At 36.6% G+C, this 17,406-nt stretch overlaps 1 protein-coding gene across 2 annotated transcripts in view; it reads left to right on the top strand.

Moving 5' to 3' along the window:
- LOC112050685 (leishmanolysin-like peptidase) overlaps window positions 1-15,961 on the top strand; it is a 117,031-nt gene extending 101,070 nt beyond the window's left edge. The window contains exons 9-18 of one of the 2 annotated variants that reach the window (XM_052890420.1): window positions 992-1,057; window positions 1,934-2,057; window positions 3,039-3,140; window positions 4,182-4,369; window positions 5,724-5,856; window positions 7,089-7,248; window positions 8,064-8,158; window positions 8,778-8,849; window positions 9,431-9,562; window positions 10,546-15,961. In XM_052890420.1, coding sequence (XP_052746380.1) covers window positions 992-1,057; window positions 1,934-2,057; window positions 3,039-3,140; window positions 4,182-4,369; window positions 5,724-5,856; window positions 7,089-7,248; window positions 8,064-8,158; window positions 8,778-8,849; window positions 9,431-9,562; window positions 10,546-10,695 — 1,222 coding nt within the window. In that variant the 3' untranslated portion in view covers window positions 10,696-15,961. The remainder of the gene's footprint in view (window positions 1-991; window positions 1,058-1,933; window positions 2,058-3,038; window positions 3,141-4,181; window positions 4,370-5,723; window positions 5,857-7,088; window positions 7,249-8,063; window positions 8,159-8,777; window positions 8,850-9,430; window positions 9,563-10,545) is intronic. The other variant, XM_052890421.1, reaches the window with a different exon arrangement.
- The last annotated feature ends 1,445 nt before the right edge of the window (window positions 15,962-17,406 follow it).

Raw genomic sequence — 17,406 nt, 5'->3', positions numbered from 1 at the left:
GGGTCAAAAAGTAACCTATGTTTTGCTCCTAAGTCCCATTTACCACTGTACAAAAATTTATCTTGATCGGTTCAGCTGTTTAGGCTTGAAAAGGTAACAGACAGACAGACTTATTTTCGCATTTATAATATTAGTATAGATCTTAAGATTTTGGCCCTGTTTAAGGTTTAAGCACCCCCTGACTTTGCCGACATCACAGCCTCTCGGTTACGAAGAGGCGAGATTCTTAATTGTCACAGGTGTAAGGGTCTCCCTAACACCCTAAATATTCTCCTCTTCTTAACACGTTCGCTGTGGTACTTTACTCTGGTGCGTTACGAGGTTTTTTGACCTCGTACTAAAACTTTACGTGGTGCGGTACGAGGTCAAATGACCTCGTAATTCTTGAAGTCTGACCTACTTACGAGGTCAATTGACCTCGTGCCGCAGCGAACGAGTTAATGAAGACAGCAATTTACGTTTGTAAAGGATCGTTTTTATTAATGTTATATTGTTGGGTTATGTTTCTTGAAAGATAACATCTGTCTTAAAGGGGTAAAATTTGGTGGCGAAAATTAAAAAATATGGCTGTTGGCAGCACATTTTGGCGGTAAGCTTCCAAATTTGCTGCCAAAACATAAAAAAGAAGAAAAATCGGCCTTTTTTAAGCTTGCACGTGTAAATCTATGTATGAAATCACTAGCTGACGCCGCGCGGTTTCACCCGCGTAGTTCCCGTTCCCGTAGGAATACCGGGATAATATATAGCCTATAGCCTTCCTCGATAAATGGGCTATCTAACACTGAAAGAATTTTTCAAATCGGACGAGTAGTTCCTGAGATTAGCGCGTTCAATCAAACAAACAAACTCTTCAGCTTTATAATATTAGTATAGATTGAACCAGCTTGGTGGACTATTAGCCTAACCTCTCGCCAGTCAGCCGAAGTATGGATTGTTAATGAAGTTATCAAACAGAAGAAATATAGTACAAAGATTGATAATGTTGTTTCAGGGATGAAAATGGAGACCCATTGACTGAGAGGCGCCCTGACACTGGAAACCCGCCGTTAGATGAAGAGTAAGTAGGTATATTCATCACCACAACAGCCTATTAAATGATTTACTAAGGAAGGCCATTACTGTTATACAATATTCATTATTTATGTTATTGTAGAGGAAAGGTATCAGTAAATAAGAGGATATTTGATGACTTGAGCTCAGTTGTTTGTTAGGCAGCGTAGACACCGTCACGCTGCCAGACGCGTCAGTGATTTTGTGCAATAATGTTTTGTGTTGTAATTATTGGTTATCATAAATTGTTTAATGTGGGCATGGAGAACATGTCAGGCAAGGAAGGTGAGTGTTTATGCATTTGAAAGGGAACCTACTCACAAGTCACAAGTCCTGGGACCTGCGCGAGATGTTTCCTCTACCACTAAATAATGGTACAATCACTTTCGCTGCTACTACCTGTCACACTTCTTTATCATTAGCTAACTCTCATGGAATAAATTTTGAGCTTATTAATATAAAATTTTAATTCCATGATAATTTAGATATTATGATATACTAGCCCGCGACTTCGCCCGCGCTTAGACCTCTTTAATCTAGCCCTTACAGTAGGTATCGCTGTAAAAATGGAGTAACTTCTCCCGTTTTCCCAACATTTCCTTTCACTGCTCTGCTCCTATTGATCGTAGCGTGATGAAAAGTATACTATAACCTGCCCAGGAGTATGAAAAATAATTGTGCCGAGTTTCATTAAAATCCATTGAGTAGTTTTTGTTTCTATAATGAACATAGAGACAAAAATTTTACTGATTGCATTTTTGGCATCAGTATCGATCACTAATCACCCCCTGATAGTTATTTTGGAAATATATTTCATGTACAGAATTGACCTCTCTACAGATTTATTATAAGTATAGATTATTTTTATTTTGACTTTTTGCAGGCTTCAAATACACAAGTGGTCACATCGTGTGGTCAAAAAAGTGACTCGCAACAAATGGATGATCAGAGGGGGTTATATGGAAAGGACCTTTCATATGATTGTGACCCCCAGGGTCGTCAAAGAGGTAAGCAACACTTCCAACTTTATTTTTTATCTAAATGTTATTTTATTTATTTTATCTATTTAGAAAGGCTACAGCTAAATACAGAAATAATAAAAATAACAATATAGAAAACTAAATATTGCCAATTACAAGTTTTCGCAAATAAACTCTCATAAACTTATTTTATAAAACATTCTCATGCTCGTAAAGTATCGCTTATTTTATCTATTTCGATATCGTAATGTATCTCATTACTCACATGTGCCGTAATGTAAAGTAAAATGCACATGCGCCGTAATGTAATACAAAACCTTTATCAAAAGTGCTCAACATTTTATGAATAAAATTAACTTTGTGAGATAAAATATAACATGAAAAACATTTAATTCTTTCATTTTAATATTTTTGAAATACTGCTAATAATTCTTTAATTTTAATTATGAGTAGGATGTAAATCCACACCCCTTTCGGTTTCTACAAGACATCGTACCGGAACGCTAAATCGCTTGGCGGTACGTCTTGGCCGGTAGGATGGTAAATAGCCACGGCTAAGGCCTCCCACCAGATAGACCTGGACCAATTAAGAAAAACCTCTATCGGCTCAGCCGGGGTTCGAACCCAGGACCTCCGAGGCTGTCAAATATAAGAATTGTTTCTAGTAGTATGCGCAAACGTCATGCACTAAAGTGAATGTGATCGTGGATGAGTATTAAATGATTTTTGGAGTTTACTCCTTAGGAATCTATTTTCCATATATAGCCCACGGTATGAAAAAAATATGGGCAGTAAAATTCGATGAACAAATGACAGCGTTGCTTTTAATGTGGGCAACCCATTCTGCGCACCTTTCACCGTGCACTGACGCTCCTTGGTTGCGCACCTTTCACTTTTTTTCACCTGTTAAATAGGTGTACGCTGCGGGACAACATACACTATTTAGACAGTCCATCTGAAAGAGTAAACTCCATTCGTGCGTCGGACCTGACACAGTTTTTTTTGTAGGTGAGGGACCATTTCAACTGCTCAGAGTTGGAAGGCGCTGAGTTGGAGGACCAGGGAGGGGACGGCACTGCGCTCACTCATTGGGAGAAGCGCGTCTTTGAGGTGGGTTACTACTGATCCTTGGGTACATATGTTCATCATCATTATCATCAGCCGAAAGACGCCCACTGCTGGACATAGGCCTCTTGCATGGAGTTCCAAGAACAACGGTCTCGAGCCGCCAGCATCCAACGACTCCCTGCTCGAAATCCTCGGTCCACCTAGTGGGGGTCGACCAACACTGCGCTTTCCGGTATGGGGTCGCCATTCCAGCACCTTGGGACCCCAACATCCATCGGTTCTTCGAACTATGTGGCCTGCCCATTGCCACTTCAGCTTCGCGACTCGCTGAGCTATGTCAGTGACTTTGGTTCGTCTGCGGATCTTCTCATCTCTGATTCGATCACGCAGAGAAACTCCAAGCATAGCTCGCTCCATCGCCCACTGAGTGACTACGAGCCTTCTAATAAAGTATTTAGTGCCTCTTTCCTTATATGCACTGCAAAGATGATTTTAAAAAACTACAAAGATTTTAAGAAAAGGAAAAACGTCCTACCATTCCATGAGGAAACATGCATACCTGAGAATTTTCTTAGTTCTCTAAGCTTGTGAAGTATTCCAGTCCGCATTGGGCCAGCGTGATGGACTAAGGCCTAACCTCTCTCATTCAGAGAGGAGACTCGTGCTTAACAGGGAGCCAAATATGGGTTGTTAATGATGATGATGATGACTTTAAAGAAGTGGAATGCTCTTCTAGCTTCCGTTTTCCCCATCACCTACAATATGGGTATCAAGTCAAAAGTGTAGAGGCATCTTCTAGTCTAGGCAAACGCGTTCCACTATAGGCTGCATCATCGCTTACCATCAAGCATGATTATAGCTAAGCGAAATTGAAAAATAAATACCAATATTATTTTAATTTTAACCAATGTCAAATTAGCCCTTGTCTGAGATCTCACCTGATATTAAGTGACGATACAGTCTAAGATGGAATCGGCTTACTTGGAAGACAAGTTTATTCTACTCATACCTCTGACGGTTTCTACGTACGGAATCGCTTGGCATCGCAAGCCTACTAAATATAAAACCTTCAATGCTTTTCAGAACGAAGCAATGACCGGCACACACACCCAAAACTCCGTGTTCAGTAGAATAACCTTCGCAATGATGGAAGATACGGGCTGGTACCGTGCCGACTACGCTCATAGCACGCCGCTGGACTGGGGCCGGGGACTGGGCTGCAACTTCGCCATGACCTCCTGCAAGCAGTGGCTCAACACGCAAAGGTTTAGGTATTTCCACCTACTGGGTATCTAGGTGCTTAACTGTACAGAATGCATGGAAACCATGTTCTAAACCACCCCGCATATAGATGCAGGGTTGTTTAGAACAGATAAAGGAAGTAAATATAAGGTAATATGTGGAGGGTTGCTTGATAAAGGTAAAGGGATCAGAGGGTAGTCATAAGGCATTGCGTTTGATTCTGTTGTTTTTTGAAAATTTGGTCAAAAGTGTAAGAAGCAGGAAAGGGAGTATATCCAAGCTAGTGCTGCTTCTTTGGCGTCAATTGGAGCAGTATCCCAACGCTTAAAGAATGAGGTAATGTGATGCAATGGGTATCTAGAATTCAAGAAGCTTACAGAAGCTATAGGGAACTGAGGGAATCTACAAACCGTTTGCTGATTACGCAAAATTTGAGGTTATGCCATGAAGTAATCTAAGGAATTTCTAGAATTCGGAGCTAAAGACAATAAAAGCAAGGGAAAGGGAAGCTTAATGTTTTTGCGCAAAGGTTAAAAGCTTAAGTGAACTCAAGGGATTTAGGGAGGCGTTAAAAAGAATGCTACCACATAAATATATTCTATGGTATATCTATATAGAGTTACTGTGAAGCGTAATCAGTCGACCAACACTGCGCTTTCTAGTGCGGGGTCGCCATTCCAGCATCCATTATTTTGGTATATGGTTGAAATAATATCTCATAAAATGTCATCAATTGTTTATTTATAAATAATCTAAAGAAATAAATACATGTCTTTTGCATGCAGCGAAATGGATAATAACACAACTACAGAGTAAGTGGTTTATATAAAGCTTAAATGTGTATTTCCCAAATACATATATTGACTTAAATATAACTTATTTTGCAAGCTTTACTAACGGAACGGAAGAAGAGTAAGTTTAATTTTATTTAATTAACTTGTCCAGAGTCTTGTATACACAAAAGTGTAATCGCTAGTCAAAAAAAAAATCAAAAATCAAAAAAAGGAATGCAATGAATACTTTCATATGTCTATATACTTCTCTGCCTACGTATGAACATATGGCGTATATAAAGCCATACTGTTTATTCATAATATATGAATCAAAATTACATTAGTTTAGGAACCTAAAATTATTATTAGGTGTGAAATTACTAGCAATTTATACATTCATTTATAATTTTTTTGTTGATCAACATTGCACATCTACTTTGCTTTAGTATAGATATACATAATACATTGTTTGCTTATAAACGTCTATATACTTCTCAGTCTACGTCTAACATATACAAATAACGTGTCTGTACTCTCTGTTATACATTATTGTTGCTGAATTTGTTGCATTGGGTTCAAACTCTTGGTTATATAACTTCGTTGTCCACAGACGAAAGAACCCCGCGCCATTTTGCGAACGCGTCAAGGGTGATCCGTTGCGTACGCAATGTTCGCCGAGACGGAACGCTGTGGTGCTGTGTAACTTAGTTCGCCACGACACCATACTGCCCAGAAAGTATCAGGTAAGTAAAGTTCTGTATTTATTCACTTTTGTGTATTACTCCACTGCCGCTTCAGATCTTGAGTCTAGGTCTTTTTCCAAAAAAATCAGCATCAACAAAAGTGTTACTGTAAAATTTTCAAATTCAGGAATATGACATGTGTATAAAAAGAACAGTATCGGATCCAATGTACTACCTTGCGGAACTCCTGCAGCTTTTATATGTTTTAATTCAGAGTAGTCATTTAGAGTGAGGCAAGATGCCTCATTCTAAATGCTCTGTTTGTAATATGTAATTCCAGAATATCGGTTTATGTAGCACTTTACTCAATTTTACAATTAAATCTTCATTCTAGACTTTATCAAATGCCTTATTAAGGAACACTGTGCCGCACATTCTTTTTCATTAAGTTTTATTTAATAACTTTAACAATTGTATTTGATCAATCTAAGTGCTTTTCTCTAAAATCTAACTGATTTGAGATGAAATTTGGTAGGGAGGTAGTTTATAGTTCGTAGACGTCCGCTAAGATGAATTTTGCGACAAGGTAAGGGCGGACGAAGTCGCCAGTGGCTAGTTTTGTATATAAACACTTTAGGTTAAACTGTTTAATTTCTCAGCTTGTTTTTGTTTTTTAGTTGTAGAACGCCTTAATAGCTCAGCGGTAATGGAACTACTCATCACTGAGGGGTGATGGTTCGATCCGCGCCCGTTGGACTATTGGGGTTATGATTCCGACCATTCTTACCATTGACCTATTGAGGTCCTATAAATACTGGTCATATTTAAAAAAGATATTGCAAATATTCTTTCAACAAAAAACCGACACAGCTAAAAATTTTACTTAGTTCGGTTTCGGTATTATTTCACACATCATCACGCAAACGCACACACACACACAGCCACGAACACACTGACGCGCTCGAACATATACGCACTCATGTACACACACACACACACGCAGCTGCTACCGACAGCTTGGAAACCACTATTTCATTAAAATGACAAACTTGGAATAAGAAAGTGTTAGTTCAGTTTGCTTGGAAGAAGACGGATCCAATCAAGATGACATTCATGAACCGTCGGAGACTGTAGAGGAACCTTCACTCCCTCTCCTAACGCGCGCTGCGAGCGGCCGCGCGCGGCAGCGTCGCGGTTTGGATTGTTTTGCAAGAACCAGTTCATGACTGTCCCCCGTGAGTTCGAAACTAGTCGGGCATGATGATGATGATGATGATTCTTTATGTCGCCAGCATTTCGACATTCTACCCAACGTGCCAGCGGGCGAGGCGGCGATGTACGGCGGGTCAGTGTCGCTGGCAGACTACTGTCCCTACCTGCAGGAGTTCACCTGGAGACACAAGAACGTGCTCATCAGGGGAAGCCGCTGCTCCTACGAAGAGAACACACCGAGTTAGTAGATCAACGATCATATATATGTGTTATCGCCGCGTTGGCCGCTTATAAATTTCAATGTTTTTAATAAATAGTGTAGGAAATAGTAGTCTGTGACGGATATGACGTCGCTCGATCTCGTGTTGGCTTCAGTGTGCTCGTGGCGTCCGAGCCGTCCACATCTCTTGTTGTGTAATTCTTTATGGGTTACTTGGGATAGGCGGGGAGAGTGACTTGAGTGGAAAAGGGGAGTGTTTGATATCAGTCAAAGGATCCTTTAACCTACACACAACGTTCACAAGTGGGTGACTCCATTCAAGGTCTTTCTCTGCCATTCTAGGGTCTTATTTTGGTTCCAGTTTGATTTGTTAATTAAGTTGTCCTGACAAATGTTGTGAATCATAACCTTTGTTCGACATTAGTTTTCTTATGTTTATAATCACTTTTGAGTCTCATATGTAACTGTGAAATTTAAAATACGTTACTTTATAATCTCACTCACGGTGATACATTAACTAAAGTAAAGTAATCTGTCGATATATTCGGGAAAAAGATTAAATAAATAAAAAAATCATTCAATACTGTCCGGCCATAATTTAACTAGGCAACCTATGTGTTAAATATCACGTGTCTCAAACGGTGAAGGAAAAACATCGTGAGGAAACCTGCATACCAGAGAATTTTCTTAATTCTCTGCGTGTGTGAAGTCTGCCAATCCGCATTGGGCCAGCGTGGTGGACTATTGGCCTAACCTCTCATTCTGAGAGGAGACTCGAGCTCTATGGGTTGATAATGATGATATTATTATTATGTTTGTATATCTTTCGTTTCAGACAGCGAAGTGAACTTCGCATTGGAAAACTACGGGCCACATTCCAAATGCTTCGACCACAGTGACCGAGTCTGGGAACAGAAGTCGTGTAGACAAGTAAGTACACGGTGTGCCAAATAAATCGTACTACCCTGGTTATAGCATGAAGTATACCCATCCCACTTTTCTTTCCAATCATTATTTCATTTTATTCATTGATTCATTTAATTAAACGAAATAAATATTTTATTTCCATCTCCTTTATACAATAAGGTTGATTCATCATATTACTATCTATGTATGATAGCCGTGATAGCAGTGAATATGATCTCTGCCTCCGATTCCGGAGAACACAGGTTCGAATCCCGTCCGGGGTATGCACCTCCAACTTTTCAGTTCTGTGCGATTTAAGAAATTAAATGTCACGTGTCTCAAACGGTGAAAGATAAACATCGTGAGGAAACCTGCATACCAGAGAATTTTTTTAATTGTGTGTGTGTGAAGTCTGCCAATCCGCATTGGGCCAGCGTGGTGGACCATTAGCTTAACCCCTCTCATTCTGAGAGGAGACTCGAGCTCAGCAGTGAGCCGAATATGGGTTGATAATGATGATGAATAATCTAGTGTTTAATCAATCTCTTCAGTGCAAATGTATATTTTATTGTACTCCAAAATACTATTTATACGTAAGTGCCATATTCCGTTCAGCAGTTAAGATTGTAATATTATGTTTCAGATCCGCGAATGGCAACACTGGGGGTCGGGCTGCTACAAGTACAAATGTGAGAGTGGCCGCTTAAGAATTGTGGTATGATGTTTTTTTGCTACGAAGTGTATTAGCTAAACGTTACCCCTCTATCAAAGATCAAGAATCAACGATCTAACGCGTTTATAAAAACTGTTGCTATATAATCGATCTATCATTGTTGCGATAATTTTCGTCGTGTAAAGAGCTCCCTTAAAATGCCAGTTTGTTTTTTTTTTACAAGTTAGCCCTTGACTACAATCTCACCTGATGGTAAGTGAACTAAGATGGAAGCGGGCTAACTTGTTAGGAAGTTCGGTTTTATACACGACATCGTGCGTACGTGTTTGTCGGTAGGGTGGTAATTAGCCACGGCCGAAGCCTTCCACCAACCAGACCTGAACCAATTAAGAAAATCTCAATCTGCCTAGCCGGGGATCGAACCCAGGACCTCCGTTATGTAAACCCACCGCGCATACCACTGCGCCACGGAGACCGTCATTCTAGTTTAGCCTAGCTTAGATCACTGAGTTTAGTTTCAATTAGTTCAGTCGCCGGTGGACGATCGGCTTTACCCTCGTCTTCCTCAAAAACTTACAGAGAGGTTGTCAATGATGATGTGAAATCCCACTCGTATCCCACAGGTGGGCAACTACACGTATACATGCTACTTCGCGAATCAAGTGCTGCAAGTGAGGATCGTGCAGTCCGACTGGCTGCACCGGGGCGGGGTTGTGTGCCCACCATGCCGCGAGATGTGTGGCGCTGAATTTGCGGTGAGTTACTCAATAATGCGGTTCTTGAGCTCTTTGCCCACCACTCTCTTTCAGATTCCCAAAGTACGACAATATTCCAAATAAGTTATTGCACATATTTGCCCAAAGTACGAGAATTGTTACCTATTTGCCCAAAATATGTAAATCTTCACATATTTGCCCAAAATATGAATTTTCACATTTTGCCCAAAATTTTAAAACGCTTACAGAATTGGCGCTGAATTTGCGGTGAGTCAATATGTCTTTAGTCCAGTCAGTTTAGCCTGGAAATGGAATTAATTCGAAGTCGCTACTTTTGGATATGTTGTTTATAACGCTAAAACTAGAAACTATAAAATGTTGCAGCATCCTAGGGGGTAAAAACGTGAAAAAGGGTTATTATTAATAACTTTGAGAGAAAAAAGCAACGGTGCTGCAATTTCATATGCTAATAGAAAACAACATTATATAACTTGTATCAAGTATGTAGCTTTTTTTGAAATGAGTGAAATTGTTTTAGGAACATTTGTTTAGTTAAGCTGAAAATTCGCCTAACTTTCGATATGTCCTCCATTTCATGATCATTCATGAAATGGAGGACATATCGAGTTTTCGAGACATATTAGTTTTTTTTATAAATAAACAATTTCCACATAACGAAAAAATCTGCAAATTCAATAACTAATAGGACACAATATTAACACTATTTTGTTTAATTTGCATCGTCGCATTATTTTTTATAAACTTTATTATCAAAAATATTGGTTTTTGGTATAAAAAATTTGAATTAATTCCATTTCCAGGCTAAACTGGCTGGACTATTTGAACTCTTTGCCCACCACTCTCTTTGATTACATGGTTATCCGATACCCAATACTACCAAATATATTATTTCATATATTTACCAGCTTCATCATGTCATCATGTGCTTACCAGCTCATTTTGCGATTTATTTTTATATTATAGATGCAAGGATTTACTCAAAAAATCAATTTATTTTTCAGTCTCGCGGTGAATACTGCAAAGGCGGCGAGGAAGCGCCCCCACCGAATCTGTATCCAAATGACGTGTTAGCGTGCAAAGCTGACCAAACACACTTGGCAGCCATTTTGTTGATGTCCGCCATTTTGATTACGCTCACCAATTGTATGTGATGGCGGGAACAGTTGATTGTTTGATTTTAGTTTTAATCTGTGTAATATACAGCTGGGTATACTGTACATCTTTGATTACAATTAGAATCTGTATCCAAACGACGTATTAGCGTGCAAAGCTGACCAAACGTACTCGGCAGCCATTTTGTTAATGTCCGCCATTTTGATTACGCTCACCAATTGTATGTGATGGCGGGAACAGTTGATTGTTTATTTTTGGTTTTAATCTGTGTAACAGCTGGGTATCCTGTACATCTTTGATTACAATTAGAATCTGTATCCAAATGACGTATTATCGTGCAAAGCTGACCAAACATACTCGGCAGTCATTTTGTTGATGTCCGCCATTTTGATAACGCTCACTTATTGTATTTGATGGCGGGAAAAGGTGATTGGATATTTTTGGTTTTAATCTGTGGAATATAAAGCCGGACATATAGGCTCAAAAGGCTAGAACTTAGAACCATAAAGCCAGTAAAAAATATACTATATATGGTTTGACATACACGTTTCAGTTACAATCTGTACCAAAACGATGTGTTAGAGTTTGGCTAATTAAAGTAGGAACTAAAATCGCCCGGCAATTTAAAAAATATTTCTACTAATAGTATTGAAAAAAGGTGTGTGAAAACATTATTTAATGTTTTTCAATATGTATATTGAAATAAATTCAATTGCAATTATCAAACTTGAGTTATTTAAATATTTACAATATTGTCTTGGGTACGACCACCATTTTGTTTTACATTTGCCAGTCGATTTCAGTCTTTATTTTCACTAGCCAAACTCTAGCTTGCAAAGCTGACCAAACTCACTTGGCGGCCATCTTTTGTTATCCGCCATCTTAATTACGCTTAACAATAGGGTAGTTGACTCATATCAAATTTAATATAAACAATATTAATTTCGTGTAGTACATGGAATAAGGGTCCGAAATATATCGATTTCAATTAATAAAAGTTAAGGATTTCTTATAAAACGTAATTTAAATATCACGTACTTTTATTAAATTATCCAAACGTCAAAAACGCTGTCGTCCATTTTGTGACGTCACTAACACACTTGATGTAAACGTCAAACTATTATTGTTAGCTAATATTTTTGTCAAACGCTCCATTTGTATGGGATTATTATAGTGACGTCATGAAACAGTTGAAATACAGACTGTCATGGCCGACAGGCGTTTTGGCTCCTATTGTCAAAAACATATTTAAAAACTAAAATTTTCATGTAATCGCGTCTCAAAAAAATATGAAAAAAAAAATTCAGTCTAGTAGATCGAGAATGAACTATTTAAGACCATTTAAAAAAAATGTTCACTAGCCTATTGTATGTGATGGCGGGAAACGTTGATTGGATATTTTTGTTTTTAATCTGTATACCAAAGCCATGTATGGCATACTCAGCTTATATTGTATAGCACTAAATTGTGTCTCGTAATTTAAATCTAAGAAAGGACTAAATTGTATTTAATAGATAGGTATTTTTCAATGAAATAAAATAAAATTAACTTTTTAACATAGATACATAATAACATTAATCTAATACTCTTTGTTTCGTTTCCCTCAGAAAATACAACACTTTCCTCCGAGCCTTATTTTTACTATGGTATTGCATCTGTGGTATCTATGCATTTATCAACAATAACCGATTATTATCTGTGTATATGTTATGTTAAAAAAACAATCAAATGCAACTAATCTTTGATGTTGATTTACAGTTATCAAGTATCACTAAAACTTGATACTTTATGTACAAACTTAAAATTTTATCACAAAAATAAAATTTTATAAAAAAAAAGAGTTACTTAACTTTACTAAAATATGTATGTAATTTTGTTTTTGGTAATATTGGCTATGATTTATATATTATAAATATGTATCTTTTAATGATAATATCTGTGTTTTAATTAGATAAAAGACGACCAATGTATTTTTCTCTCAGTTACCCTGTTTTGGACAATATTGTAGTCATTGTACTGTATTGTATTGTAGGGCCGTGAATAATTTAAAAATGTACTTAGAACCGTCATTTTGTGTTAAAAAAAAAGATTTATGGCGGAAAAATCTGTCTATTGTATAGGAATTTTATTTAATATTACCCGAAAACCTGAGAAATCCTTGCGGCATTATTATTAAGTAACTTTAAGATTATTTTAAAAGATCTGACTTCATTATTTTTTTTCGAAAGATTTATTTTTTATTTGGTTACCTACCATAGATAAAATAGATTTATATGTTTTTTAATTAGTTTATTATTTTATTAGATAATCTTAGATTTAGCTTTTTTAATGTTATTTTTTTAAAATAAGTTATGATAAGACTTAATTAATTGTATACTTAAATGCCATACATATTACTTTTAATTTATTTATACTATTACTTTTAAATGATTTTTCGTATTCGAATTTAAGAAACGCAAAGCTATTTTTTTTATCGCTATAGTAGCTAGCAAACAAACATTCATCAAATGCATAGCTGGGCATTAACTCGTTAATCCGTTAATCGTTAATTATAGAAGTTAACATTTTGATTAACGGATTAACTTTTAAGTTAACTTTTAAAAATGTTGACGGACATGTTAACTTCCGTTAATATCCAGAAGTCCGTTAATCGTTAATCCAATGCCTACTATTTACCGCGCGACGCGAAAAGCAGGTTCAGACAAGTAAGAAATGATGAATGATTTTTTTTTTCAAAGAAATCAACAAATTGCTATATTTATGTTAAATATAGATAAAATCAACAAAAAACAAATTATGGCACTTTTCCCCGGTGCTCATCCTTATTTTTCCAATGGTGATCATACAATGATATAAAAAATGTAATATTACACAGTCATGTTATCGGATTAACGTTAAGTTGCGTTAATTCTTCACGAAGTTAACTTTTTTTGTAGCGGATTAACGATTAACTAAGTTAACTATTTGATTAACGGTGCCCAGCTAAGATCAAATGATTGCAAACATTTCACCAGATGTCAAGTGATCACCGCATAATAAATAACAACACACGCTGGCCTATTCACTAATTTGGTCATTATTATCAACCTATTAAAATTAACATCAAATGAACTGACAACTGTCAACTACCTACTATATGATATCCACGAAGTTGTCAATAGGCACAGAATTACGTAAATGAATTATAATAATCAATAACTTTAAAAAATACTCCATCTTGTTTTTTTTTAGGTTTTATGAACAGTTTTTAAAATACTTAAAGACTCGAGAATGGAATGGCTGCATCGCTGCCGTGTACCGTATGCTCTATCTGCATATTATTCTTTAATCTTTGTGCAATGTATACTGATTCTGAGACTAGACATGTGTACTATTGACTAGATATACACACAGATTAAAGAATAATACACAGATAGAGCGCACAGAACACGACAGTGAAACAGCCAAAACAAATGCAAATTCAAAAGATAATATATTCTGAAGTCAGTACGAAGTGTCACTTCTTCGTCACCGCGCGGCATCTAGACTCAATCTGGATCATTCTCTATTCTGTGGACTATTGCAATGATTCCGGAAACTATTTAATTTTCAACCATTAGTATTAATACGAATTGGTGCTTTTTATCAATAATATATTTTGTAAATATTACTTAATTTAATTCCCTTAGTTAATAATACTTAGTTTAGTACTGGTGCTTAATTTTGCTTTAATAAATTATATGTCCTATACAGGCTGATTGGTTATATAATGTATTTTTTTAAGTTTTTATTTATTTCGATTTTTTTTAAGTCAAGTCAGTAAGAATAATACGAGTAGATTCATTTCAAACTTTAATATATTAGTTTTCTTTTTACATTATTATAAAATAATGGTGATAATTAATGTTGCAAACTTAAAATTGAAGCCACGAGAGTTCTAAATACGCCTCTCTAAGAAGAAACATAAAATTAAACAGTTATTTTTGTTGGCAGTTATTATTTAGAACAAAATATAAAATTAAAACTTTTGAAAATAACCAATCAACCTGTATAAATATTGATTTTATTTTAATTAAATTAATTATTTAGATATATTTTTTTTTTATTTAAATTTTTTGATTAATTATATTGTTATATTCTAGAAAGTTTCAAAAGAGTTATGTTATTTAACAATTTGACTATTTTTTTTGTATTCAGTTTATTTCGAGATCTCTAGGGTACTAAATAATTTTATATCCGATAATATTTGTTTATCAATATAATTTTCGAAATAACTTTTGAAAATATAGAATTTCAAAATGGCAGACTGTAGGCAAACCAGTTTTATACTTTAATGTTTCTTTTAGATTTTTTTTTTTTAATAAATTGCTGCGGACAAATCGTTTGTATAAATTAAATATTTTCTGTAAATTAATATAAAATTTAATTTATTAAAGTCACTTCTCGGTTTGACTGTAAGTGGCGTAGAGGTTACATATTATGAGAAAAAACAATTATATTAATTAAAAAATATATATACAGGGTGCTCGGGAGTTTTTGCCATAACTTCAAGGTTTTAACGAGCCCACTCATAGGAGCCGAACTGCATAACCAATATCTTTTAACTAAAAAATAGAACCTTTTTATGTTTTCATACAAAGTAATTCAAATAATTCAGACTATCCATGTAACACACGCCTTTATCTATCCTTGCATTTTAAAATACGTAAAACTTGGCTACGTCATAATTATAAAGATACGTATAAGGGACACATTTTAAGATCTATTTACAAAAATAATTTACCCCAAAAATATTAATTTTAGAACACAAGGTTCTTGAACATTTTAAATTAATTTTCGGTAAAGAATATACACCCCAGAGTTATGGGAAATACTCCCGAGCACCCTGTATATTTTAGGCACGCCATTGGCGATCAATTATTCTCACGTTTCTGCAGCACCCACGACTATAACTGATCGTGTATTGGTCGCTGCGTGCATTACGGTTCGACTTATGAAACGTCTTCGCTGTTGTTTGCGCTGCAAAAACGTGAGAATAATTGACCGTCAATGGCTGACTTTAAAGTGTAACGTAAATAATATTCACATATTCTTATTTAGTTTTACACTTTCATGTCTTAACCGTTGACACGATTGGGATTAGAACTATCAAACAAATTCTTAATTTTTTTTTTTGTTTAAAAAGAAATCTTCAGCTTTATAGGTTAGATTTTTGTTCAACACTGCTCCACTTACAAGTCGTCAATAGCTTTAAGGGTGAAAAAAAACTGTAATTAATTTTGAAAATGTACTGACTTGGAAATAAAGATATTTTGAAATACCTAAGTCATGTTTTATTAAAATCTACTTACGTTTACAAGCTGATAGCCCAGTGGATATGACTTCTGCCTTCGGTATGGTATATAATCTATCGAAGTGAACCCGCTAATTTGACAAAATAGGGATGATGACAGATTTTTAAATTGTATATAAATTAAGAGTACTCTAATAGTAAAGCAATTTTGTAAAAGTAACAGGGTATCTGCGATCATTACTTTCGGAGCTACAGGGATTTAAAGGGTCAGATTTGCGGCGCTGCCGCAGATCCCTGAAAAACGCTCCATACAAAATGGCACGAACTAGTGACGTCGTTGGCAATGATCGTTACATTTGTATGTGCGTTCAAACAAAATTACTAATATCTTTGTTATTTGTGCGTTTATGTTTATAGTTCATATATTAAAAAATGTCACATTTAATGTAAGGAAGCTAAAACTGTATGAATTTTCAACGATAAAAGATTTTTAATAGATTTTGAAATTTTATAATATCATTTATTTTGCAAATATCCAGACAATCTTTGCTTTTTATGTATAAATTAGTTAACATTTTATTTACTCGAATGTATCATAAAAATCAATACATTCAAACCTAGTCATCATCCCCATTATACTTAACAATAACAACATTTTACTAATGGAAGAACAGTGTTTAAAATTGTTTCAAATAAATAAGAAACGCAATGGCCACCCCTCCAATTTCCTATCTTTTTCTTTTTACTTTGATTTGTCCATTGTCATTTTTTACCATTTTTATTATACGCGCTGTAATATTTTAGTAACTCTATGGTAAATTCATCCAGTGTGCCTAGTGGGAGGTTTCAATATTTTCATACTGTTACTATCACGTTGACGTAAACGCGAATTTCAGGCAGGTCATCTCCTCCCGGACAAAAATCCAGGTGGGGGTACGGGCCTCGAGGCTACGCCTCCTTGCCCGGGTAAGGCGCGGGGGATCTTGTTCCCCCGGTCATGTTCTTCCAGTCCCTTTCGGGGCTGAGACCTTTCGGCCTAAGGGTAGTAGACGATGTCAATCAAAGTGCCCCGCGCGGACTGCAATTACTCGCTATCCTGCGCTGGGGCGGTGTCAAGTCCGGTATGTGCGTCATCCATCTCGTCGCCATCTTCGTCGCCGTAAGCGTCTGCGCCTGCAGGTTGGGCCACTAGAAGGAGCTCGCGAGGTAGGGGACGCCCGTTCGGCGGTCTCTCGCGGTGGGGTGCGATGCCATGGAGGTGTTGGTATGGTCCGTTATCTGCGCGCACGAACATACGGTGCGCTAGATTCCGGACGAATTCTTCCACGGCGGGCGTCCTGGTGTCTCGGTGTATGACGTCATTCCTGACGTACCTTGGAGCTCCGGCGGCAAGGCGCAAGCACTTGTTCTGCTGGACCTGGAGCCGGTTCTTCTGGTACGCGGAGCACAGGGCGTACCAGGTTGGCGCCGCGTACGT

The sequence above is a fragment of the Bicyclus anynana genome, chromosome 27, assembly GCF_947172395.1.
Source record: "Bicyclus anynana chromosome 27, ilBicAnyn1.1, whole genome shotgun sequence".
Taxonomy (NCBI): Eukaryota; Metazoa; Arthropoda; class Insecta; order Lepidoptera; family Nymphalidae; genus Bicyclus; species Bicyclus anynana.
This window is presented reverse-complemented; position numbering and strand designations above follow the sequence as displayed.